This window comes from Nannobrachium achirus (genome assembly GCF_963921795.1).
Source record: "Nannobrachium achirus genome assembly, chromosome: 3".
In the NCBI taxonomy this organism is placed as follows: domain Eukaryota; kingdom Metazoa; phylum Chordata; class Actinopteri; order Myctophiformes; family Myctophidae; genus Nannobrachium; species Nannobrachium achirus.
In genome coordinates this window covers 27,536,153-27,563,481 of record NC_137812.1, presented here as the reverse complement: position 1 = coordinate 27,563,481, position 27,329 = coordinate 27,536,153, and the positions used below count along the sequence as shown (strand labels likewise).

General features: G+C 42.4%; 1 protein-coding gene across 2 annotated transcripts; it reads right to left on the bottom strand.

Moving 5' to 3' along the window:
- Window positions 1-631: 631 nt before the first annotated feature.
- Window positions 632-22,384, bottom strand: nup133 (nucleoporin 133). Of its 2 annotated transcripts, none has more exons than XM_080721590.1 (25): window positions 22,172-22,384; window positions 20,901-21,019; window positions 20,682-20,785; window positions 19,968-20,201; window positions 19,081-19,251; window positions 17,896-18,051; window positions 17,574-17,644; window positions 16,607-16,754; window positions 15,084-15,234; window positions 13,506-13,654; window positions 11,652-11,761; window positions 10,460-10,623; window positions 9,850-9,944; window positions 9,007-9,231; window positions 8,584-8,706; window positions 7,692-7,791; window positions 7,174-7,422; window positions 6,739-6,872; window positions 6,166-6,324; window positions 4,293-4,428; window positions 2,981-3,099; window positions 2,481-2,561; window positions 1,548-1,612; window positions 1,210-1,298; window positions 632-825 (listed from the first exon to the last, which is right to left on the bottom strand). In XM_080721590.1, the coding sequence occupies exons 1-25, from the start codon at window positions 22,303-22,305 to the stop codon at window positions 689-691; spliced, it is 3,423 nt and encodes a 1,140-aa protein (XP_080577716.1). In that variant the 5' UTR covers window positions 22,306-22,384; the 3' UTR covers window positions 632-688. The 2 variants fall into 2 exon arrangements, with proteins under 2 accessions (XP_080577716.1, XP_080577717.1); XM_080721591.1 differs by having other exon boundaries at window positions 11,652-11,743.
- Between the last annotated feature and the right edge of the window lie 4,945 nt (window positions 22,385-27,329).

Sequence of the window (27,329 nt, the reverse complement as noted above, 5' to 3'; positions counted from 1 at the left end):
GGTTCACATTTCTCTCCAGGTCTGGTGTGCATGGTTCCAATCAATGACACATAGCCAGCAGACCATTAAACTCAATGAAATTAGAACCATAAAAGCCAGACAGATATTATCCAAATGGAGCCCAACATCTTTATTTCTGGGCATGTGATAAATTAGGCAAATTAGGCATTGTATATATCATCGGGCAGAATATATATATCTCTATATAATATATTATATATAAATCATATTTTATACTTAGCCAAATGACAGACGCAAAAATAGCCAATCTACAAGCTCAAAATGTATTTCAGTGCAACATGTTGTGAGCTTGTAGATCTGCCATTATCGCTTGTTTGGAAAAGACAATTTTGAAAACCGTCGCCTAATGAGATGCACAAAACAAGAAGCCCTGTTTAAAATAGTTACATTTATCTGTGGGTTTTATAAATATTTCACAAATGAAAAAACAGCTTGTGACTAACTGGATACAGACACTGGTTCTCCCCCCACCCCCACACATACATGTATAAGGTTTCTGTCAAACAGATTAAGGAGGCCAAAAGAGGCCTTTAAAAGTCAAAACATTGGCGAGCCCAAAAATAGAAATGTAGCATTTATTTAGAAAAAGAGTACTTTTTTTTTTCTGCAAACAAATTATTGATAAGAAAACAACAAGAGCTTAAGTACAGTGCATAAAGGTGGAAGGTCACATCTGAGCTTGAAGGTAATGTTCATAATTGGCTCGCAGGACAAACTCAAAAGAGGGCTTGGATTTCAAACTTGCCAGCTCATCCAAGTCCAAGAGGTCTTTGACATCTGGAAGGTACGTCTGTAGAGGAACACCTGTGAACGTAGACAGTGTAATATGAATCTATATTAAATCCATGAATGATGAGCAAGTAACATAAAACTATCATCAATATATATAATGTATGACATTTGGGTGTTATTTCATTTTGGGTGTATAGTATCCCGGCAACAAATGGGACACATCAGTGTTTTATTGTCATTGTTTTTATGTCATTAGAAAACGTTCTAAAATTTGTCTGCAACCCAAATGAATGATTCATTATGAATAAAAAAAATAAAAAAACAGATCTATAAGCTAACAACGGGTTGCACTGTGAAGCATCATGATTCATGAGCCCTTTTTGTGCACCACACTGTCCTGCAAGCTGCAACTATTAAATATAAATCCGGCTTAATTTTCTCCTCTGCTCAACTCACCTTCTTGTATGAGCTTGAGGAGGATCTTGACAAAAATACTGTCTTTGGCTGCTTCTAGTGGGTCATCATTGCCATCAGCAGAGGACCAGCTGGAAAGAAAAAACTTCTATGTGATAAACATGCATTTCAGTCAAATGTGGAGATATGTCATCACTTTGCTGTACCATGCCTTGTACTCTGCCAGCCATTAAATATTTAATCTACTGCTCCAGATTTTAACCTTAGATATGCAGATGTAGCTAAAGATACAGAGATTGTTTTAAAAGGAAACACCATCCTCATGTCTTCTCTAAATGTGTATAAACTAAAAAGGATCAGATATGGTACTCTTTCCTTACTCGTCTTTCTTGAGGGCCTTGCCAAAGATCTCACATTTGAGAGTGTCCGTCTCCACAACATCCTCCTGTCAAATGAACATGTATATTTTTACAGCATAATAATGTATGTACAGTATATAAAAACAATGCTAGTACAATGGGCAGTTCCGGGCAAGCACTTTGATTTGTTGAAAAAAGCTTTCCACCCATGCTTAACTATGCTAAAAATGAAATATACTATACCACATCATTGATACAAGAAGAACATGTCAACTGTTCCATGGTAACAAAGATGCTAATATGTCTAGATGTTACGTAACGTTACTAGTATGATTAGATTTAGCTGACTAATGTTAATTAAAACGTCATCGCCCTTTTGGTGGACACGTTGATGCCGCTTCTATTGTCGACGGGTGGAGCCTCCCCTCCTCCCGTCGTGTTTGGAGAGAGAGGGAACTGAAAACCAGTTTAACCATTTAAGCTTTTTAATTAGCGTTGGAATTGGAAAATATTCACAGATCGAACATAAACGTCTCTTTACTAATGCAGTAGCCTAATTGTAGACAACAACCTACGACTGACGTTTCCCTCCGCAGTGGGCACTTGGCTGCATATAGCCTAGAACCCAATGTTCTCAGAATTTGAGCATTTGATCCTTGCATCACCCTCAGGCTGTGTGTTATAATTACCTGAGAGTAGCTAATGTGTGCTTCTACTACCCAGACCCCGCCCCTCACCTTATCAAACATGTAGCATGTATTCATGCTACAGTACATGTGTGGAGTGGACGGCCAACACCGGACATTGTCCCAACCTGATTCCCCGGACATTTTCCAGTGTTCATATGAGAAGGTGGCTTAATACGGCTTAAACATTGAACAGATTCCATTGTTTAACAGTTCCAACCAAGAACATCATCAGGCCCAGATCAAGGCACATCAAGCAGGACATTACCTCATCGATGTATTCAAGTAGATCCAGGGCCTTTTTGAAGTCGTATTCATTGGCTCGCCTGTTGTCATCGCAAATATACAGCTAGTGAAAGGACAAAATGGGTGTCAACATGGACAAAAAGGCCAGTTAGGCTTAGGTGTAATACATTGCTATCTGTGGTATTATTTCTGGAAAAAGCTTGAAAGCCTATATTAGAATTGCTGTATGTTCTTGGGGTCTTTTCTGCCTTTATTTGGAAAGTAGTTGTTTATTTTTCTGTTTTTTAATTTGACAAATAAATAAGACCCCTCCACCGGCCCACTCCACCCTTTAGTATCGGCAGTCCATAGTCTGCATAAAGCACAAAGCGAAAAGGTGAAACCAAAGAGCCACTTGTCCAACGGACAAGAAAGGGACACAGACAGACGGACACAACGGGTATTGCACAACTGGACGTCAATGGTGACTATTCTGCCCAACGGGCACCGGTCTACCGAGTATAATTCAGGCTGTATTCTTACTTGGATGAGGTTGTGAGCGGTGAGCACTGGTATGACCTCTGGATTCATCTGCTTCTCCTCCAGCAGCTCTTTGGGCAGAGTCTCCTGGTGGAGGAGGAAGCGTTCCTGCTCTACGATGTCTAAGTGCACACACAACAAACCAGGATCTCTGTGTCAACTTGACCTTTTTGCTCATCTCGTAAAATCGTTTTCTACTGTATGTAGGCAGGGCTCTTGTCGATTTCATTAAGAAAATAAAACATCTGTTACAAATAACACAAATGCATCATTACATCACTTATTATCATGTCCAGCATACGTACTTGAATCTCACAAGCAATTATCTTATGCCAAGGCAGGCGTGGGCAACTTTGATGATGGAGAGGGACACTATTTTCCACACTCACTCCAGAGGGTCACTTTGCACATACTGTTGGGCAGAAACCTCTTATCTCCGTAATTGAACCTTTTTCGTAAATTAATGCGTTACTTTGTCATTCTATGTCACACAAAAGTAGTAAAAATAGACGATCTACAAGCTCAAAACATGTTGCATTGCGACGTGTTTTGATCAGCTATTTTTTAGATTTTTTAATTGGAATCCTGAATACGTTTTTGCTATTTTTTTATTGGAATCATGAAAAGTAAATGCATTTAGTTATACTTGAGTTTACTTATATTAATTTTATAAACTTAAATACAAATACATATGACATGAAAAAATAAATAAAAGAAACACGTTTTAATACTAGTCATTAAGCTAATAATATAGACTGAAGTAATTAAAGCGGGTCATATTTGCATGTTTGGAACTGTAACAGCTGAAATCAATAATATATCAATATTCCGATATTAACCTGCAGGCCACATTAAGTGAAGGTGAGGGCTGCATGTGGCCAGTCTGGCCACCGTGCCACCAGTTGCCTTTGTAGGCCTATGTGCTAAGGCAAACCAGAAGAGCCACCCAGCCCAAGCTATGTGAGGCAGTTGGTCGGGGAAGATATTATGCAGTCAAAGTGCTGCAGACAATAGACCCTTTTCACAGCAGACTTATTTTTCTTTGTCTTTTGTCAAAATCTTTCTTAATTTAGACATTAGGTGTGCCATATATTGGCACACAATCGCCTACAGTACATGAAACAGACCCACATTGGCTGTTGTTTCGCAGAATGTGATACGCTATGGAGCTATCCTTATGTGTTAGTTTCCCATTATCCATGCCAAATAACTTTAACCAAATGAACACATTATATTTGAAGTACTCTGGTGTTAAACCCTAGGGCCAGATAAGCTAACATGTCAGTAAGTGATCAGTGAGTGTATATGTTTTTACCATCAACTTGTTTCTGCATGTCATCCTCCGGCATGTCAGAAGCCAGAGCAGTCAGCTTGCTGAGGGCCAAAAGGGTCTTTTTCTTCACAAAGTAGCGCGTCTCCGCATTGGCTTGATTGTACAGTGTTCTGTGGGCCTGAGGACCAAAGAAACACTAGGTCAAATTCCATGAGCTTTGCGGTCACCCCAATCTCAACCTAGTTAAACACTTCTCGGGACTGAAAATGTACCCGCGATGGTGATTCCCAGCACTATAGACCTCTAAAGTACCATGCATAGTAGTACATAAGGACCGCAGGAATACACAAGAAACGGAGGGGGAGAGTGATTTAATCCGGTTCCTCCGGCCGTCCGGACGTAATTGATTGTCTCCGTAACCTTACGGACAACACTCAACCCGACGGATAAAAAACGCTAAAAACGTACGTACACATGAACTACCCGTGGTGAACTTGTGTCAACCTCCAGTAGAGGGAGAAATGTTTCGTCTTTTTTTCTTGTATCCATTTCGTTGGAGGAAGTAAAAAAACTAACAAAAAAATCACAAGTACACGCTGAACAGTGAACAGGCCAGGACGCAGACCTGCATGTCAGCCTAATCAGCGCTCTCTACCAGCTGAGCTCTCTCAAATGCGTCTCTCTCCACTCCCGTGCACGGGGTGTTTTTAGTCGGTTTTGGGTCGGTTTGGGTGGCTACCGTACCGTGGCTCATTAACTGTCGGCGGCGCCCCCATTGAGATTGCGCTCTAGGCGTTCGCAACGGCATGTGTCCACGCTCATCCATTCTCCAGTCCTTTTTATATTATACCCGGACAGCACAGTGACTAGCGCCGATGGTTAGTGTCGTTCAATCCGAGTGTATCCTCCAAGGGTGTCTATAAACCTCTCTGTCAACAATGTACGTACTGTCTCACCCCCAAACGTACACAAAATCAACCATACGTAACTATAAATGGCCCTTAAGGTGATAAATACAACAGAATAAAACAAAGAGTGTGAGCTCGCCATCAACTACAAACACCAACTTCAATCTGACTTGGCCTAGACTGAGCACCGTTTCCCAAACACTGGGTAGGAAACCCATTAGTGGTTCGCAGACCAATTTTTATGGGTAAAAATATAGTTTTAACTTTCAAAGTTTCAAAGGTATTTCATAAAAAAATTATAAAATCCGTCCGGGCGCATACCACATAGGCTCTGATGCATGACAGCGTGTCGCAGGTTCGAGTCCCGATGCCGATGACCTTTGCCACTTCCCATCTCTCTCCCCATTTCCTGTTAGTCTACTGTCCAATCAATAAAGGCATAACAGCCCAAAAACAAATCTTAAAAAAATAAAAATAAAATAAGTTTGTATTTTTTTACTTCACATTTATCTCAAATTACTATTGTGTGTGTTGTCAACATTCCCAAGAATGTTGCATGTCATCCCCCCCTAACCCTACTTCATTCGTCACGGTCCCGTTTAAATAAAGCAGCTAGAGCATCTTTAGCTGTATTTCTCTTTAGTGGTGAAAACACTCAGATCGGTGGCCGCCCACACACAGGATTATGAGCATACAGTATTAGTACAACTGTTTGAGTCAGTGTCCGTCAGACCAAGTGCAGATTGCTAGGGATAGAAGTCTATCAATTTATTTTTAGATAATGTATCTTTATCTTATTATTTCTCTACGCTCTACTTATCCGTGATGTGTTTCATGCTTAGTGCTGTTGTTGCTATAACACTTGAATTTCCCCATGGGAGGGAAGGAAGAAGTGAATGTCTGTCTGTCTGTCCTATCCACCTGAAGTATACTCTGTGCATTTGATCGTGTACTTTTTCTTCTCCATGTAGTCATATAGTGTTGAATGATTATTATGGTATGCCTACACTCTGGTAGTCTTGGACGTGGATGTGGTGCAGCCAGCTGAGATGTTGATGGGCTTGCAGGAAGCTGGCTAGTTGCTGGTGCTGGGCGCTGGGCTGGGACAGCAGCTTTCCCCTCTTCCCCTTCTCCATGTACCACCGGAACAGGAAGTCTGCAAAGTTCTACGGGAGGACAGGACATCAGGACATATCTCACTGCTGTATCATACATATATATCTGCAGTAAAATATGGAAGTGGAGAGGTATTATGTCATGGCCACAAGACCTGTACCCACAAGAGAATGAGAATCATATGGACACATCCTATATCTTGTGGCTAAGACATACGGTAACAAATATAACTGAACCAGAACCATACCAGGTTACCTCTCAAGAACCTCTCCTCTTCTATATAGTCGTTACACCAACCAGTTTCCTTCAATACGCATCTCAACTATATTCATGCACTTGAAAAACGTTGATGATCAATCAGTGTAACTGTAGACCCTACTTCTTCGAAAAACAAATAATGAACTGTAGATGCCCAGGTCTGTTTCAAAAATATTTGCAGAAACAGTGTTTCTGAACTGGTCTACCTGGTCAGCGAACTTGGTCATGTAGTGCTGCAGACGGCTCTGGTTGTCTGTCTGTTCACACAGCTGTACCAGGATGTCAAAGTCACAGTATTTCTCAGCCAAGGCTGCCACCCATTGGTACTGACCCAGTTCCACTACAACACACAGCAGGAAAAACAACAATACGTTATGGGGCTCCCACCAGCAGAAATATAGTTAAATATAGTACAGTACATACAGGGTTCCCACTACTTGGCAGTGAAATTCCAAAATTAAAATAAGACATTCCCATGAAAGAAAAACTAAATGTCTGCAGTTGCGAACTTAAATGCCTGAACCACTCCTTCCTCTCATGCCCACCAAAACATATCTAACGGTAACATACGAATCCTATTCCTAACATACCCAACCGTAACATATCTATCTGACCCTAACAAATGTGAACGTGGAACTCACGGAGCGGGGCCAACAGCTCGGAGCGGCGCTGACTGTATTCCATCTCCAGGCTGTTGTAGCGTTCCTGTTGGGAGCGTGGCAGGGAGGTCAGCTGGGAGACGTAGCCGCCGAGGTAGAGGTCCAACAGCGCCACCAGCTGCTCGCACAGCACGCTGCGCAGCTCTGAGTCGGCGTGCGGGTAGACCGAGCGCAAGATGAGCTCGTGCTGGCGGGAGATGATGCCGCGCACGCCTACCACACCCCCAGAGGCTGGAGAGAAACAGAACGAGAGAGGGAAGAGAGCCATCTTCGATATTTAACATTTGTTATGGTATCATCCAAACTAGCTAAAAGCACCACAGGAAACCCTTAACCTGAACTGTGGTTGGGATATAAGTGACAAACCATCACTAAATTCACACATCTTTAGTCAACGGATGAAGTGACCATCTCAAGTCAAACCTCACCATTAGACTGGGATGTTTCTAAAGTGCTATTGGAGGACAGGGATGTTTGTACGTGTGTGCGTGTACCAGTACCTGTCCATGGAATGTACTCTGGCTCGGTGTCAGCATTCTCAGTAGGTCTGTATATCGAGGCCTTGGTGTCTCTGTACTGACCCGCAGCCTGAAGCATGTCCTGCACACACACACACACACAATATGTACAGTATATGCATTATAACCAGTAAGACTCCCTAATCGGGCGACTGTCAGGTTGCATACACAAACTTTAGAAGGCAATGGTAGCCAATCAGGAGGGAATATGGGAAATGGGTCAGATCCATGTTGATGACATGACTTTAGAGATACCGCTTTGCGTGATTTTATGGCAAAATCTGTAGGAGCAGCGTCCTGCTGACGGTCGCAATAAAGTACCTCAATACAAAAACAAATGCAATGAACAATGAAGTAAAACATTGTTAGACATGGAAGGAAATCAGGAATAAGAGAAGCCTGTCTGATTTAACCTGGATACTACAGCTTTGACCATCACACTCCTGTAAGATTGCTGATTCAAACTTGTCAGCTGTGTACTCCTGTATTTCTCTGCTTTTGACGGCATCAGTTCCAGCGTTAAGTAGGCATCTCCACAGCGGAGTATGCCTGCTAAATAAAGCAGGTCGGGCAAAACTGGTCGACACAGCTTTAAGTGACACCTGCTACAATTCTACAGATTTGTAGTCCTGGGATCACTCACGAGTGCAGGAGAGCGCAGTCTAGGGTAAACCACTGAAAAGACCACATGACGTATAAATAAGTCCATGGCGCTCAAGCGTTGGATTAGATGACGTAAATATACGTTCATGGCGGTGGTTGAATGGGTTAAGACCCGCTCACTGCAAGGCCTTTTTGACATTGAAAAGTAAATGTACGGAAGACAAGATAATTCTATCTACAGTATAAGTTAGTGCCAACGTAACGTGTGTACCTTGATGATGATGTTGACGGCGACCACCACCTCAGCCCACTGCTCCGAGTCCACCGGGTTCTCCTTCAGACTCCTCTCCTCCTCCTCCAGGAGGCACTCCAACACAGAGGAGATCTGGGACACCTGGACACGGACACACACACACACACACACACACACACACACACACACACACACACACACACACACACACACACACACACACACACACACACACACACACACACACACACACACACACACACACACACACACACACACACACACACACACACACACACTTGTCAACCTTTCTATATCAGCAATGGAAATGTAGAGAATAGACTTGCAGTTAGTTTTTGTAATAATTGCTATACAATATACATAAAAAAACAATGGACCTTTCTGTTGAAAAGTGAAAATAAGTATATAAAAAAAGAGCACCTCTCTGAAGAAGACATCTGCAGGCGTGAGGCTGGGGGGCACATCAGCATTGTTCTTCTGCAGAGCACTCAGGATGGCTCGGTTGACCAGCTCGGCGTGCTTGGCATGGTGGTTCTTCAGAACCATGGCCGCCTGCAGCTTCTCAGCGTGTTCGCACAGGAGCAGACGCGTGGCCATGGGCGCAGAACGCACCGTCACCTGGCTCAGCCGTTCCAGGAGACCCACCTTGGAGAGGGACGGAGCAAAGACAAAAAAGCTATGAGCATCATGTGACACCCAACTTGACATTTTTTCTATTGATTACTCACACTATGGAGACTTGAGTTCAATAATATATTTTTGTATTTGTCTTATTCCTAAGACAAACAATGCATTTGGATCCCCATCCGGAATCAATGGAGGTAAATGTACTATTTGGGGACCTATCCGGAATCAATGGGGGTACATTTATTGTAATCAAATTATTGCCTTAGGAATGGGACAAATACAAAAAAATATTATTGGACTCAAGTCTCCATCCATGGTGTAATCAATAGAAGAAAATTCACTTTGGGGGTGAACTGCTCCTTTAATACCTGAGGCCAACTCTACAAATGCATTCTAAATCAGTAGTTCTCTAACTTTTTCATGATATACATTTGGCCACGGACCCCCGTCGTTGTTTTGTGCCAGGGACTGCCCCAGAAGTAGAATTGTGTAAAAAAAAACACAGCTCACAGTGCGTCAGTTCATGACGTGCTGCAAGCTTGTAGATCTGCCGCTGTTCTAGATCCAAAGAGTTAAAACAAAACAAAAAACTAAAATATTATATAGCTCAAATCTAAAATGTGTGTGTGCTCTTACTTGGAGCAAGAAGTCCATGAAGCAGCCGTGTGCCTTCATCTTGTCCTCCAGTTGGTGGAGGATGATGAGGGAGGTGAGAGGGAAGCCTGCACTCTCTAGAGAAACCACAACAAAATGAGGGCAGTGAGAGGGCAGCCTGCACTCTTGAGATCACGAGAACAAAAATGCAGAAATCATAACACTGCATGTCACATTCTGGACTATTCAGGACCGGCATCTAAGGTTTGTCCACCTTTTGCTTTTTGCTTACCAGTATTTGCTTTAGCTATCTGGCATTCAATACGCTCTTGCATTGTAGTTTTCTTTTTTCATAAGTTTTGTACTTTGAGAAAGTGCAAGTGAGTTATTTTTATTATTATAGTTGTATTATTATTATTATCATCACAGTTTTCTTTTTTATATAAGTATATCAGACAATGGTGTGAATGATTATGCATCCATACTACCACTGGCCTTCCTGTCACAATGCTCAAAATGTGTCAAGTACAGGGCAGAAAGCACTGAGGGGACAGGTGCTCAAAAGGATTTTGGGGTGTTCTTTTTCTGGGGGTCCCTCATGCCCAAGAACCAAAAGAGCCTCTCTATACCTCCACCTGCCTCCCTTCCTTACCATCGGGGACGGACTCTGCCCAGCGGGGGTCAGAGGCTGGGTAGTCATCCACCAGGTCCAGGTTGATACGGGTGACCACACTGTCCAGCTCCGCTCCCTCCTCTCCCTCCCCCTCTGTAGGGAACAGCTCGTCCGTCAGGGTCTGGGCGCCCACCCCGTCATTACTGCCAAATCAAACACACCCAGAGATGCACAGATGAGTCGATGACACAGACTCCAATATTAAATTAGATCAGGGGTCTTCAACAGGGGGTCCGGGACCTCTAGGGGGTCCCTAGAGTTACTACAGGGGGTCCTCCAAATCTTTGAGTGATAGAAACGTTTTTTTTTTCTCCTTTTTTATATCAACCACTTGAACCCTTGTGTCCATATTCTGAGAACTTTAGCCGAAAATGTTCCGGTATTTAGCCGGTATTTTCGGCAAAGAGGTTTGGTGTAGAGGGGAAAAAGAGCAGACTAAGTACAGAGTAAAAGGTCAAGTTTATTAGGTAATGACGGCTCAAGTGGTTAAATATCTGAAAACACACATTTACATGAATCCAAAATACACTGATGATTGTGCTGTCAAACGATGAAACTATATGGAATCTATGAACATGTTGTGGGGGTCCCTGCTTCATCTCTCTCTCAACTAAGGGGTCCTTGGCCTGAAGACATTGAAGACCCCTGAATTAGATCAAAAGGGGCTTGATGCACCAACACCGCTTTCTATGCATTTCAGAGCAAAATCAACAAGGGCGACCTGTATTTGTGCTCTATCCCCATGAACACTGGTGTCCCTATTCGGGTCATAATAGGTCGAACATTCGGCTAAAAAGAGCAGATCTCCAAGCGACGCATTGTGAGCTTGTAGATGACATTTAGTGAAGAGAAAAAAAGAGGGACCCCTGGCAAGGCCTCTTCTCTTGACTCTTGAGGGAGTGCAGAAGAGGGCAAAAATCATCACGATCTACAAGCTAGATAAGCTTGTAGATCAGGCCGATCTTTCGCTGTTTGATTTGAACTTTTTGCCTATATACCCAAAAACAGGGATTGAATATTAATCGATTATTTTATCAAATTACATATTGTTCTTTATAATAGATATAATTGTTAAGTTCAATTAACTGTTGCACACCTAGACTAGAGTGGGCTAATGTTTAACACTACACTGGCCTGTAGATCAGGATAGAGTCACTCTATGGCTACGTACCGACAGAACTGCAGGAAGGCCGTTTTGAGAAGCCTGGTTTTGTCTTCCTGGGCCACAGGTTCCATCCTGTTAGGAGTCTCCATGGATGAAACCTTAAATGAATGAATAGCCTAGATGAATTAAAGGAATGCAGGAGTTAAGAAAAAAAGATATATAATTTCAATGAACAACAAACTTAACAAACAGAATAGCTGGGCACATCCATCATATTGCGTTTGAAGAAAGTAGAATCAAGGATTTGAAGAATGTTCATTCCTAATGGAAACAGTTTGTATGTATATCTTTAGTAAAAAAAAAAGGGGGAAAAAAATTATGTGTCTCCTCCGATGCTCCCCTCTTCAACAATGTGCAGTCCAATGCGTGTGGTGGAAGTCATACCCTAGCGCATTTTCAATGGATGAAATGGTTAGTAGAGGGCTACACTTAAAGAAAAAAAAGAAAAGAAAAAAATAACAATAATAAAATAATGCACGTCATACTACGTATATACTATATAGAGTGACACGGTAGAACACACCACTGTGCAGTCCTATAGAGGGTATGGGCATGCATAAAGTGAATGGCAAATGAGTGACCAAGCGAGTGACAAAGCGAGTTTAACGTCATTTAACTTCAGATAGGACTTTTCTGTTTGGATGTATGGGCTGTCAAGGCCAGAAAGTCGTTTTTTTTGCGGGGTTTTTTTCGTTCCCGCATAACTTCCAGGTATGATGATGATGTCACACGCATACCCTCTATTGTGAGAAATACTAAGTCCTCATCCAGATATATAGGCTGAAATACCTGCACTTCTTTTCTACTCATACACCTATAAACAGCATCTGCTATTCCTCTATGCATTAACATTGACCCCATGACTAATGTGTATATGCTGTATATACATTGAACAGAACTAAAATCAGTAAGTGGCTAGTAATTGAGTGAATGTATAAATGACACTTTGAAAATGTAACATCCATGTTATTGATGGGATATGATATGATATGATAGGATATGATATGATATGATATGATATGATATGATATGATATGATATGCTCAGGTTGTGTGCTGTTCAGTTAGGGCTGTCACTATTATGACATTTTACACAACGATTAATTGTCACTCGAATAACTGCGATTAACGATTTGACTTTTTGTCATTGACAATTATATTTCTGTTTGGCTTGTAGGCTTTGAAGTTGCAAATGGCAGATATGATATACAAAGAAAAAAGAACATTGATAGTGGAAATAGACGATCTACAAGCTCGCGACGCGCTGTGAGCTTGTAGATCGGCTATCTCCACTATTCCTGAAAATGTTTGAAAATATCTGAACATTTTTCAACATGGAAACGATCAAAATAATTGTGATTATGTCAAATAATTGTGATTATGTCAAATAATTGCGATTAGACCAAGGGTCTTCAACAGGGGGTCCGGGACCCCTAGGGGGTCCTCAGAGTTACTACAGGGGGTCCTCCAAATCTTTGTGTGATAGAAACCTTTTTCTCCTTTTTTATATTAACCACTTGAATCCTAGGGTCCATATTCGGAGAACTTTAGCTGCGAGGCGTTGTGAGCTTGTAGATCGGCTATTTTCGGCAAAGACGTTTGGTGTAGAGGGGGAAAAGAGCAGACTAAGTACAGAGTGAAAAAGTTATGTATTGACGGTTCAAGCGGTTAAATACGTATCTGAAAACACGAATTGACATGAATACAAAATACAATGATGATTGTGTTGAATCTAGGAAAAAGTTGTGGGGGTCCCTGCTTCATCTCTCTCTTATCTAAGGGGTCCTTGGCCTGAAAACGTTGAAGACCCCTGGATTAGACGATTATGTAACATTGTGACAGGGCTATGTTCAGAGTGTACCTCCGGTGCAGCAGCCAGTGACAGTGAGTCCTCCATGGTCTCCGGCAGCATGGAGACGCTCTCCCTGGCTACCACGGCAACCAGGCCGCTGTTCTTGGAGAAGAAGACGGGCAGGTTGGCACAGCTGCCACCTCCACACACACTGTCCCCTGGGCACAAACACACCATGTCATACAGCTGCCACCTCCACACACACTGTCCCCTGGGCACAAACACACCATGTCATGCCAACAGTTCAACCTTTTAAATAAAAAAAGGTGCATTCGTTTTGTGCTACAAAATCCAAAACTTGTGATGCTGTACATGACATTGGTTTGGTGTCCAAGTCACTTGGCTAACATTCCTTTTTGTCATATATCAGAACGTCACAATGTGACGTTGTGAGCTTTTGCATCTGCTACTTGTTATTTTTCAGTTTTTTAAAACCGTTACGATTTGTCATTGCTGATTAAGCATATGTAGAAGTAGTTTTTATTACACATTTCCAACCCGACAGCTGTTGCAGAGGGGAGCGTCATGTCATACTAGCCTACTTTTCTCATGCCCAGAGCAAATTAGTTCTAATACTTTCTCGCCACCAGAGGGGGGTGGGGGACAACGCAGCGAAATCAGAGGACATGTCAGATTTCAATGCATAGAATTAAAACATTTAAAACCGATCTAATCATGCAGATCCAAAAGGGACCAGTGTGGCTCCAACATGGATATCGGACTTCATGTGGCCAGGCTGTAAAATCAGTTGCCCATGTCATATCTATGATGTAGGACTCAAACGTTTGGCAGGGTTTCAGCCCCATCAGAGCCATTATAGAATTTATATTTTCAAACAAATCTTCTGTGGCCTACTGGCAGTGTAGGTGATGCTGCATCTCAAGGGGCTTAGGCTCCAGTTAAACTCCAAATAAAGAAATGAGTGTGTGCACAAAATATTTGGCGCCAGCGCTTCTTGGTCCAGTGGTTTCTGAGATTAGCTCCAGACACTTTAGACAGACAGACCCTCTTACAGACGGCTAGACTCCGGTAGAACCACGCCTTAAAAGTTAAAAACAACATTAAGTGAATTTAACACATATGGTGCCAACCCCGAGTTTCCCGAGTTTGTATAGGTACCTTACCTGTGCCAACCCCGAGTTTCCAGAGTTTGGGCCGTTTTTGAAGAAAATGTTTTTTGGACCTCCAAAAATGTATTAGGCATGATCGCGATCGCGAAATTGCATGTTTAACCCCCATACCAACCCCATCTTTCAAACATGGCAGCCATGTTTGTTTACATAATGTAAAAACATAATGGCTGATATCTCATGAATGCCTGAACGGATTTCCAAGCGGATTTTTTTTGTTTGAAAGCTGTGAACAGCGTGCACACACGTGGTGCATGATCTAGGCATGGGAGTGCATGATCCGTGCACTATGAATTACATGGAGGTCTATGGAGACCATGGCATCTTGGACCTTCAAAGAGATTTAATTGATAGCAACAATTGTGTTAAGATGGAAATCGGGGATAAAATGATTTGGTTGATGCCGTTGGCGCCAAACAAAACAACTCTGCTATGGATTGTCTTCATGTGGTCTCACCAGGGGAGTTGAAGGAGAGTTTCTCCTCTGGCAGTCCTCCCCTGCCGGTGCCGGTGGAGCAGGCAAACACCAGCTCCTCGTTGTACAGGAAGGCAGCAGGGCCTGAGGCCCGTGGCATCACTAGCCTCGTGGCATGGAGGGCCTCCTCGTCCTGATGAGACAAACACGTTTACACCAACTTCAGATAGGGCAGGGGTTTTCAAAGTGGGTGACGGGGCACCCTGGGGTGCCACGACAGCAGTCCAGGGGTGCCGCGAGATCATTTGATAATATTTGGAATTTATTTGGACACTAAAAAATATTTAGTATCATTTTAAACTTGAAGTACAAAGTAAGTTCTAACCAAATTGGCTATTATCTCAACGTTTTCCTTGCAACATAATCACTAAAATATCATCACTGTTTCAAATGTGTACGTCTTTTGGTAAAGCAAAGCCCTGCTTCATCATACAAGACTGTCGCACAAAACTAGTGAAAACAGCCGATCTGCAAGCACACAACGCCTCGCGATGCGAGTGAAAATTATAATGTAGGGGTGCCTCGGATAAAAAAATATTCATGGGGTGCCCTGAGACAAAAAAGTTTGGTGCGCCAAGCAGCCGAAAAGCGCGGTCACCGTCATCACCTGCTCAGAAACGTATCATGTACTGTGCAAGTTGGCATTTTAGAAACAAGATCCTTACCTATCCCCTCACCCATCCCTTATGCCTCATTCACACTACAGATATATAGTTGAACGTTTAGCTTGGTAATTCAATGTAATCTCAATGGAAACCAGCTTTAAAGCTTTCAAAGCTTTGCTTGGAGCGTCTCCTGTATCTTTAAAGCTGTTTTCCATTGAGATTACATTGAATTACCAAGCTAAACGTTCAACTATATATCTGTAGTGTGAATGAGGCATTAGGGATCGGATCCTTAACTGTCCTTACCTGTCCGATCTCTGGTCACGTCTCTCAAATAAATTGGATAAACACCCGTATGCTTTGATATTATGATGTCACCCTTTGCCCGCTCTGATTGGCTACGGTTATACACTGCCTGTGGCCCGTGATTGGCTATGGACGTACAGTAAACACAGACAGACAGACAGACAGGATTTCTGGAATTTATAGATAAATAGAAGATGGGTTTCTAAAATGTGGAACATTCCTAAGCCAATCATTTGAGGAGACTCTTTGTAGGCCCATTGATTCTGGAATCAATGAGGTTACATTTATTATAATCAAATTATTGGCTTAGGAATGCGAAGAAGAAAAAACGATAAAAAATAAAAAAAAAAAATAAATAAAAACATGATTAAACTCAAGTCTCCATGGGGTAAGTAATCGATAGAAAAAAAATAAAAAATAAAACTCATTTTGGGGGTGAACTACTCCTTTAAAACGTAATAAAATCATTTTATTTTACAAGCTTGCGGGACCCCGATCAAGATGAATCTCCCAGACTCAACTGACTGTACATCAAATCAAATAAAACAAACAAAAGTGAAAGCAGGACGTATAATGGTAAAGAGCTACCTCTACCTGGAAGGGTGGACTGTGCTTGGTGACCTCCACTGTGAACTGGTCAGAGATGGTGGCTCCGTTATCCTGCAGGGTGACCAGGCAGTAGTAGGCCAGGCAGGGCGTGTCTGAGCAATGCCACGCTGCTGCCAGCACCACCAGGCCAACCCTAGAACACAAGACACACAACACACGCTTTCAGCCCCACCCCGCCACCTACACACTTTTGAACAGTTTGAGTGGGGGTTATCGGTGGGCCCCCAATGGTGTTCTTGCAAGGACATTAGGGCTACCACGATTATGACAGTTTAAATACATGACGATTAATTGTCACTCAAATAATTGCAATTAAGATTTAATTGTGTTTCTGTCGTTAGGCTTTGAAGTTGCACATGGCAGCAAACACAAACTAAATATACAAAGAAATGACTGACATTTTTGACAACTTTATACTTTAAAAAGGACCATTGATAGTGGAAATAGACGATCTACAAGCTCACAACGTGTCGCAAATGCGACACGTTGTGAGCTTGTAGATCTGCTATTTCCACCATTTTTTTTAAAATGTTTGAAAATATATGAACATTTTTCAACATGGAAACGATTGTGACAAAATAATTGCGATTATTGCGATCAAATAATTGATGATTAGATGATTATGTAATAATTGTGACAGGCCTAAAGGACATCATTATAATAAAACCACATGGTCAGCAACCTGCCAGTGTGCATCCACTTCCCAATGCAGTGAATGCACTCAATGTCTGTTTGAAAGTTTAGAGTAGAGCGATATGAAAGAAGATGGAGAAAGTTGCATGTGGGTTGTGTGTCCAATGAAGCATGTAAGAATGTAAGAATTTTACTGGGAGCGATGAGAAATGACATGCCTGCCACGACTCTCCCAGTCAGTGAAATCAAACAGGACTTAATTCAACAAATTTCTATAGTAACCCAAACCACACACACACACACACACGCAGATACTCACTGGCTGAACTTCATATCAAGGTATGTTATATTCACTCCTTCCTTCATCTCCTCATAATTGCTTTCTGATCCCTGGTTTGAAAAAAGAAGATTTTAATAATGATGCCGGGAGGAGACAGACAGACACACACACACACACACACACACACACACACACACACACACACTAGGTATTATGTATCACTGCACAAACAAACATTTTAGACATACAATACATACACAGTATATAAGCCGATTTAAGGTGTGCTCAGAACATAAAGCAGAAATACGGTACACAAATGAAGGGTCCATAAACCTTACAGATAGACTCTGGCCAAACATACCCAGATTGAATCTGAAATGCTCTCAGTCAGAGCTCTGGTGGCGTCCCAGCTCAAGAGCTGGTGCTCTGTGTTCTCATCCACCTCCCACTTGTTGAGTGTGGAGCTGGTCAGCGTGTAGAGGCAGCCTGACTCTGCCACCCACAGCACACTCTGGAGCTGTAGGGCGGAAAGGTCTGGGTTAGGATCTGTACGCAGAGTTTTATTCCCAAACATCCACCACATTTTGTTTTTACATGTTTATACAACCCTATGTGAAGTAACCGTAAAGTGCACTAGAAGCGACCACCTTCTGAACAGCACTGAGCCGAGTTGTCTTTCCAATGGTTTTTAAAAGTTGAGAAAAGTTCACTTTTTTCCTCAATGTTGGAGGATTTCATGATTATTGTGACCAAAGAAATTGCGATTTATGATATTATCACAATAATTAAAATATCCCCGAAATCCATTATCCTGGGGCAGAACATTTGCCAAAAAATAGCCGATCTACAAACTCACAATGTGTCGCAACGCACTGCGTTGTGAGCTTGTAGACCGTCTATTTTTTGGCAAAGAGATTTGGTAGAGAGTGATGAGAAGACTGTATCAAGTACGTTATTTCCAGGTCCGTTTTACTAATTATAGAGGGTTTAAATGGTACTGGATATGCAGCTCGGCAAATAAAAGGTAAATTGATCCCAGTGCATGACAGAGGATAATTTTACATTAAATGTAAATCTCCACGATACGATAATCGTGAGTGTTTTTTAACCCATTCAGAACGGGTACACATTATTGTGTATTATTATTTTATGCTTTAACTATTGAAAAAAAGCAGATATACAAGCTCACAGCGCGGCACCAAGTGCCGCTCTGCGAGCTTGTAGATCTGCTATTTTTGAAAAATCATGAAAATTTGATTTTTTACCCGATTCTATAAGTGTCTTTTGAATCTTCTAAGGTTTTTTGAAAAACCCTATGTTTCTATGTCAGCAATCTGGATGGCCATCGTCAAAGAAAAGGTCCTTTTCAAATATTATAGTTCCAAGGACCACCCAGAAGCAAAATTTGAGTTACAAAAGTTCGCTCTAAAAATACATATATTCAAAGACGTGCTGTGAGCTTGTAGATCTGCTATTTTTCAACAGTTAAAGCAGTCAATAATTCTAAGCCTTTCGGTTCCGGACCCCAACCCTACGTGTCACTCACCGTGTCATTGACTGGAGTGGGCCCCATACCAAACAGGCTGGACATGCGGCGTCCGATGCCAGACAGCACCCCGTGACCCTGCTGCAGAGCTCTGTGCTGCAGCTTCCCAGAGGAGTCCACGCCCACTCTCAACAGCTGGCTCTTGAAAGAGGACACGATGAATCCTCCGCCCTGAGGGGGGACGAGGGAAATGTATGAATTAACAGGAAATTAAGAAAATGAACATACAGTATTATCAGATTTGAACTACGGGGAGTGCAGGTCTAGGTAATGTTGCGTTCATTGCATATTTGAAATGATGCCATTAAAAAAAATCTTCTTAAGACACACTTTCACCAAAAAAAGAAATATATATTATATAGTAATTATGGGCCGGTAGTTTTTCCACATTGTTTGAATTTCCAACCAGACCCGTAGAATGGAGAGAGTTATGACACTTACGTTGACTCCCATTGTAAGCGTGTAAAGCTATGGAAGTAGCTAGCTTAGCCTAGCTTACTGGAGCCTGTTCTCATTCGTTTTCACTCGCTGGCAAGTAGACTAAATCACGTCTTTTTCCCCCTTTAAATAATGTTGTCTACCTTGGAGAGACCCGTGAATGAGTTAAAAGCGGGAAATAGACGTGATTTAGTCTACTTACCAGCGAGTGAAAATGCCTCGGTTATAATGGAGGCGGACGGGGCTGAAGAGCAGCAGAGGCTCGCAAAGAATGAGAACAGGCTCTATGTGACGCCACTTCCGGTCTGCTGCGGCGAGATCAAAGCGTGACGCCACTCTCTTCTAAACCACACTGTTTCCAACGTTTCGAATGATCCGTTGCATTCTTTAACCCACTGGTATAAAAAATAAAAATAAAATCATCAAGTATTAGACTTGACTCCACTTACTTTTACAGCAACAACAAAGTTGCAGAGTTCTCCCATGTCGAGGGCGGTCTCAGTGTAGTTGCCCTCGTGGGCCAGGCTGGGCCAGAATCTAGCCAGCCCTTCTGCTACCACTGCCATGACAGAGATGGACTGGACCGGGACCATCTCCAGAGGCCCGGCTGAGCTTATGGCGATCAGGTCTGCAGAGTAGTCAAACTCACTGCTGGGGAGCTGCAGCTCCTTGCATACGGACATCTATGGATCAAGGACGGTTTGTGAGTCATCATCACATTGAAAAAGACTTTCATAAATCGGATAACAAAAGAATGCAGTTATTGCAGTTTGATATTGTGGACCAGCTGTACTTCCAAGTGTAATTCAGCTGAGCCTAAAACAGTGATAGAAACATTTTGGTGATCCCTTGACATACATCTGTATTATGTCGCTAATATGCATGGGTAATCACTCAAACCCTTAGCATCCCTATTTCGGGAATGTCATAATAGGTGAACATTTTGCAAAAATAGACAAACATTTGGTGAACATAAAAGTGCTGTGAACTTGTAGCTCAGCGAAGAGGTCGGTGATGTCAACCTAGTATATATAATATATTATGTATAAGTGGTTAATTCAGAATGTGCCTTTAAGCTGTCAAGTCAATAGAAACTACACAAAAATGCCCTTATGGATGGTCAGTGACCTTATGGATGGTCAGTGACCGGCTGTACAATGTACCTTGGCCACAGCAGTTTGACAAATCTTCCAGATGATCACTCTTTCTCCACACACCATCCAGGCCCAGCCGCTCTCATCCACTTTAACTGAGATCTGGTCATCGACTGGAAAAGGTCAAAAAACACAGGAGGACACACAAGATAATATGATCAGCGTTTAACATTTGGTGCGATATGTAATATTGAAATCATAATTGTTTGTTATTAGAAGTGCTCTCACCATCGGCCATCGTCAACGCCTCCATGACTTTGACAGGCAGTGAAGAGCCAAATGGCTGTACATCAAAGTGAACAGACTCTGCACTTGCAGCATGGCTTTGCATGCGTGTAGGAGTGGACCTGATATAACACACAAGATCATCATTTGTTTAATGCAGCGGTTCAAAGTGGGGTCTGGAGTCCCCTAGAGGTCCTTGGGGTGGTTCCAGGGGGTCCTCAGCAAGGGGGGTGCTCTCCATTCCGACATGTCTCCATTCCGACATTGACTTCTTATTGTCGGAGTGGCAACACTTCCTTAGGGTTAGGGATAGGGTTAAATGTTGGAAAGGAGACATGTCGGAATGGAGACGTGTAACCCTTCAGCAAAATGATTGATAGTTAGGAATGGGAACCAATTTTGGATCCTTACAGGTCTGTAACTATAGAGCAATTTCTCAGAGCGGCAACCATTTTGCATTTATAAAATTCAAATACAAAAAAGGTTCCAGGTTTCCAAAATGGTCTATAAGGCTATAATAACCAACTATAAACAAAAAGATATGACAGTCTTGATCCAAGGGCAAGGCTGTAGGCTACCGTGTATCATTTGTACACACGTGTTAGTAACTATGACATGAATACACAGGACCGCAATGGAAATAAGCCCTTAGGGTTATCCTTTTAGCACCTTTTGTATCACTGTTTTTTGCACACCGCTAATAAAGTAATCAATCAATCGATCAATAAAAAAACGCATATTTATGGGGTCTGTGGCCTAAAATGCACACCAATCTGGGGGTCCTTTAAAATTAAAACGTTTGACAATGCACTGGCAGTGGTTTAGTGAGAAACACTGCTCCACCACAGGGGTTCTCAAAGTTGGGTCTGGGGACCCCCAGGAGTCCTTGAGGGAGTTCCAGTGGGTCCCCCAGATAAATGATAGTTAGGAACCAAATGGATACTTATGGGTCTGTGTACAAATGGAACCAAACCGACACTAACGGGTCCATTTGGTTCCATTTGTACACTCTCAGACTCTGTTAAATTAACATTGATTTTACTAAATCAATTGGGTTTCATTCCATTAAATAGGGGGTCAGTAGCCTGTAATGAATGTCAAACTGGGGGTCCCTGAAATGAAAATGGTTGAGAATCACTGCCAGTCTGGAGCCGTACAAATCTTCTCTTATGGGGGTCCCCTGAAATATATTTCATGATGGGGGTCCGCAGGCTGATATTAGTGTCAATTTGGGGGTCCTTGACATGAAACGGTTAGAGAAACAACAACAGTACCTGACGGCCAGCGACCTGCGTGGGGAGAAGAGCAGCCCGGACGGGGTGACGTTGAGACTCTTCCTACCGCCGGTCACCCGGGGCGTCTGTCTGCGGCCCGAGCCGGTCGGAGTGCCGCCGCGCGGGGTGAACATCGCTACAGAATACCCTTTTTAGGATTTATTGATGATGAATTAGTCGTGAAATTACAAAACCGTTCCCCCCAAAAGACAACAACACGCTTTCTCCTCTTCAGTGCGCGGCACACAAACCAAAAACACAAGATCAGATGTCGCTTGAAATATACATCACGTCTTCGTCACTATATAAACTCCACCCACTGTAGTGTTGAAAAAATACTCAAAATTCAAACTTTGAATTTGAAATGTCAAAATCTCCCCTTAACTCTGACTGTGTACAAATGTTGTACACTGTCAGAGTTAATTCAGTCAAAGTATCAATACTGCAATATAGGGAGAAAAAAATACTCTGTTACAAGTAAAAGTCCGGGATTCAAATTCAAAATGTACTTGAGTAAAAAGTATAAAAGTGCTGGTATCAAAATGTACTTAAAGTGCCAAAAGTAAAAGTACTCATTATTTCAAATGTACAAACATCTTTTGAAAATAATAGCAGATAACCTGCTTGTAGATCGGCTAAATTACACGTCAAATGTCTGTTTTGTATTTATTATTTGGTGAAAATATCGACTAAATAATAACTAAATAAATGAATAAATATAGGCCACAATTAAATAAAGTAATGCATAAACACACAATAAAATAACATAAAAACACAAATAAACACACATCAAATGTATAGCATTTATTTAATTGTTTAATTACTTTTTATTTAGGGCAAATAGTATATGAAAAAGTGTTTTCAAAACTTTTCAAATATGTCTATGTAATTTGAAAGCATCATTTTTTAAAGCATTTTAAAAATATATAGCCTATGGCTATTAAAAGCAATTTTCCAAACCAACCTCAACTTTGTAAGTTTCACCATGGTTTCATCACCCCAAGTCCCCAAATGACCCCATCTCTCAGTGGAAATCCCCTAAAATTTGTGTCAGGGCATGCACGCGCGCATTCGCAGTCGCGCGCACACGCTCACGCGTGCACACCCGCACACATACCTGCATGCACGCACACGCGCCAATTAAGCAGGTGTCACGTGCTAGTCGTGGGAAACTATGTTTATCAACTTTCCCATGCCACAAATCCACACAATGTTGCCACTGAGAAGGTTTAAAATGTTGGCCTTTTTGGCCAGAAGTCCACTTCATCTTGACTTGGAGACTATGCACCAGCAGGGACTACATTCATTTTATCAAACAAAAAGCTAGCTAAAATCTGCACAACTTTATACAGTAAAAAGTTAAGGTAATCAATAAATCAACCAAGATGTCATGTTCTAAACATCAAGTGCAAGCTGCGGACATTCCGGACAAGACGCCCAAGTGTGCCAGATGCAGACACCACGGCTACCTCGTCCCACAGAAGGGCCACGCGAGGTTCTGCCGGTTCCTGGACTGTACCTGCTGGAAATGTTCTCTGGTGACGGAGAGGTCGAAGCTCGGGGCCCTCCAACGGAAGATGAAGATGAACAACAGCCCTGGTGGAGCCGGTGGTGGGACCGGACCACGAGCACCGCTGGAAGAGGCCCCGGGGTCGGCCACATCCTCGGCAGCGAGGGTCCTGGACCTGGAGGACGATGAGGAGATGAGGAGAGCGGATAAAACCTATGCACAGCTCCGCACCGTACGACCTCCTGAGATGATGGATCCACCCGTAGAGGAGAGGTTCTCCTCCAGCAGGATTCAGAACCGCCCCGATCATCATCTTCATAGAGGAGCCAGCCCTGGTCCACCATTACCACCTCCACCACCACATGTGGCCGGTCTTGACCGAGACGGTCGAGACCACGTGCAAGAAAGATTTCACGGTTCCCTCAGGCCCCAAGAGCAAGACGGGTTTTTGGAGATGATGAATAGATCACGTAAGTTTAATTTTATAATTGGGCCGTTCTAACGGTTCTATTGATCAGCATTCTCGTTAATTAATCGAGATGCTGGTGTGGTGCTAGGCTAGATACTGTCTCAATACGACGAACACGTTCATGTTTAGTTTAGCCCAGTTTCATTTGAATATTATTATTTGTACTTGTTTTAGACATGAATAGCCAGGTTATTTGCATATGTCATCCATTAATGTCCTTTAGGCTTTGGCCACGTAGGCTAACTGGCTGGCTTATAGAGGTAGGTCTATATCATGTGTGTTTTGTGAAATCATCCATCTGTGCACTTTTGTTATTTCCCTGAGCAAGAGTCATGGGGGGCATAAGACTGGACAACTGGTAAAGGGGCTGTTAAGTATGACATCATTGTGTAGGCAGAGGAGAATTTCTGCCCCCAGTTTCCGTTAATCTTTTTACTATTTTTACTATTTACACATTTTTTCTTCTCTTTGTTGTTTAAAGGAAAGTGTTAGAATTATACTTTAGTCGTTATTTTTGTCTCGGATCTGTTGAAAATAGCGAGGGACAGAAAATGCTCTGGGGGCAGATTCTCCTCTGCCTACAAAATGATGTCACGGCTTAAAAGCCCCAAATATATTTATTCATTCATTCATTCATTCATTCATTCAGATATGTCTCTATTTTCCCTCTAGACCGACAGGCTCCTTGCTTCCATCAGTTGGGCCAGTCTGGCCAGAGGGAAGTTTCATTCTCTCCTGCTGCAATGCCAATGCCCATGATCACGCCCATGGTTGTTTTGGGCAGTTGCCCCTACGGCTGCACTCCTTGGCCGGGCATTCTTGTCAACATGGCACCCCGCCCCTGCCCACATGGACCCTTCTACATCTCACACTTCCAGAGCGCAATGCCTTACTCACCTGCTTCCCCTGTAAGTTGTGTATCGTACACCACCTACATTGTTTAAGATGATTTAAGGAGGCTTACATCCTTCTGGAAGGGCCAGAGCTTGTCTTTGACAGTTAAGGCAAATGTATACTTATGTTATGTGCCATGTTGTAGATCCAGCTTGTAGATCGGCTATTTTCACTACTTCTTAATTGTATATTTTTTAATTTACAGAATTCCTTAGAAGTGTTTGTTTGTTTGTTTTAAAATGTATACAATTCTTAAAAACACAAAAATGGAGGAAAAGAAAATGGAATTTTTCTTTCTCGAGTCATGACCCTGAAAAATAGGTCTGTGACCCGCAAATGGCTCCCAACCCGGTGTTTGGGAACCAGTGGCCTACGGTATATTCCCTATAAGGACTTTTAATTTGGTTATAAACCATAGTGTGTCTTGCTAAATTCAAAATTGTGTGATATTTATAACAACTGGAAAATTAATAACTTCTTACAATTCGCAGTCAGTGGCGACACTCCCATAGGGGTTAGGTTTAGGGTTAGGGTAGAGATAGGGTTAGTGTCGGAATGGAGACATGTCGGAAAGGAGACATGTCGGAGTGGAGAGATGCACCCATTTCAACCCCCTGAACATTTAGTGAAGACATTTAGTGCAAGTATACATTTCAGATTTTACATAGATATTTGGTCTCTCTCAGAGAACACTTTTTGACATTTCAAGTGAAATGGGACAAATTATTCAGAGAATTACACCCCCATTGATTGGGGGGGCCATGCCAATGTTGAGGGACCTTTGGGGGTGATTAGAAACAGAGTCATATAACTCAGTGGTTCCCAAACTTTTCAGATCGTGACCCAAAAGAGAGATTAGATGTTTGCCAGGGACCCAAACTAGTGAAAACAGCAGATCTACAAGCTCACAACGCGATGCGAAGAGCTTGTAGATCGGCTATTTTCACTACTTCTTAAACATTTGTTTTCTAATTTATAACATTTCTTAGAATCTTCTTTTATGTATTTATTAAATTACTAGAAATATAGAAATGACTAGATAGAGCATATAAGAAAAAGAAGGTGCGCATCAGCAATGGTTTTCTCAGTGGAGTGCTAGACCTAAAGTCAAATTTACATAAAAAATAGGAATTAAATTCCAAAAAGGTAGCACATCCCTAATGTTTAAATCAGGAGGACAAAGTACTCACATTTCCACTTATTTATTGGCACACACCAAAAAGGAACGCTTACGCGTTTCGGCTAAGAGCCTTCGTCAGAGACTAGATAGACTAGATAGAGCAATCATTATATATATTTTGTATCCATAAAATTCTGTCTGCGACCTACAAATGGGTCCCGACCCAGTGCTTGGGAAACAGTGCTATAACCTATGTCTTTGTTTTACCTCTCAGGACGGCAGCGGGTTGTTCTTCTCAGCTCAACCACCGCATGTGTTCCCAGCGCCCTACCAGGAGGAGACAAACCCACGTTCCCCTATGAAAAGACACTAGGACCATTTCCAAATTCAGTAGGTAGGTTTGACTGAGCAGAGGATGAGTGGACATTTATTTTGCATCCTGTGACATTTTTTATTACATATTTCTTCACCTTTTTCCAAGACTTTTTGAAAATAGCAGTTAAAATAGCAGTGAGAATCTACAAGCTTGTAGATCGGCTATTATCAAATGGCCAATGTACGTATGTAGGGTAAAAGTGATTTTGATGCTTATCTAATTGTCCTGGGGACCCCCTCAATGACCCCTGGGGGTCCCCAGAACCCACTTTGAGAGCCACCGTCCTTAGCCAACATTAGGGTCTAAAGTTTTTCAATGGAACATTTGGGATGCCACCCCCAATCAGGGGCGTCACAAGGGGTAGGAAAGTGGGACTGAGTTACTAGGGCCCAAGGTGGAGGGGCCCTAATAACTTTATCTATTGAAAAATAGCAGATATACAAGCTCACAGCGCGGCACCGAGTGTCGCGCTGCGAGCTTGTAGATCTGCTATTTTTGAAAAGTTGTGAAAATGTCCAAATACATATCATCTTGGGGGTCCTTGATGATATGTCTTGCACACATTTTCACGATTTTTCAATAGTTAACATTCATGGGGGGCCCGCAGTGAATCCTTGTACCCAGGGCCCAGAATTTGGTGTGACGCCCCTGCCCCCAATAAGTCACACATTGTAACTTTAAGCATATCTGATTGTAACTGGCTCTCTCCCTCTCTCCCTCTTCTCTCCCTCCAGGTGAGCATGCAGCAGCGTTCTGGGTGGACGGAGAGTAATGTCCTTCTCTGCTCAG

Coding starts and splice junctions, on each gene's coding strand:
- nup133 (XM_080721590.1), bottom strand. CDS start 22,305: ATGTTCACCCCGCGCGGCGGCACTCCGACCGGCTCGGGCCGCAGACAG. Junction 17,645..17,895: donor GCATTTCAGATTCAATCTGG/GTATGTTTGGCC, acceptor TTTTCAAACCAG/GGATCAGAAAGCAATTATGA. Junction 9,945..10,459: donor GGCAGAGTCCGTCCCCGATG/GTAAGGAAGGGA, acceptor TGGTTTCTCTAG/AGAGTGCAGGCTTCCCTCTC.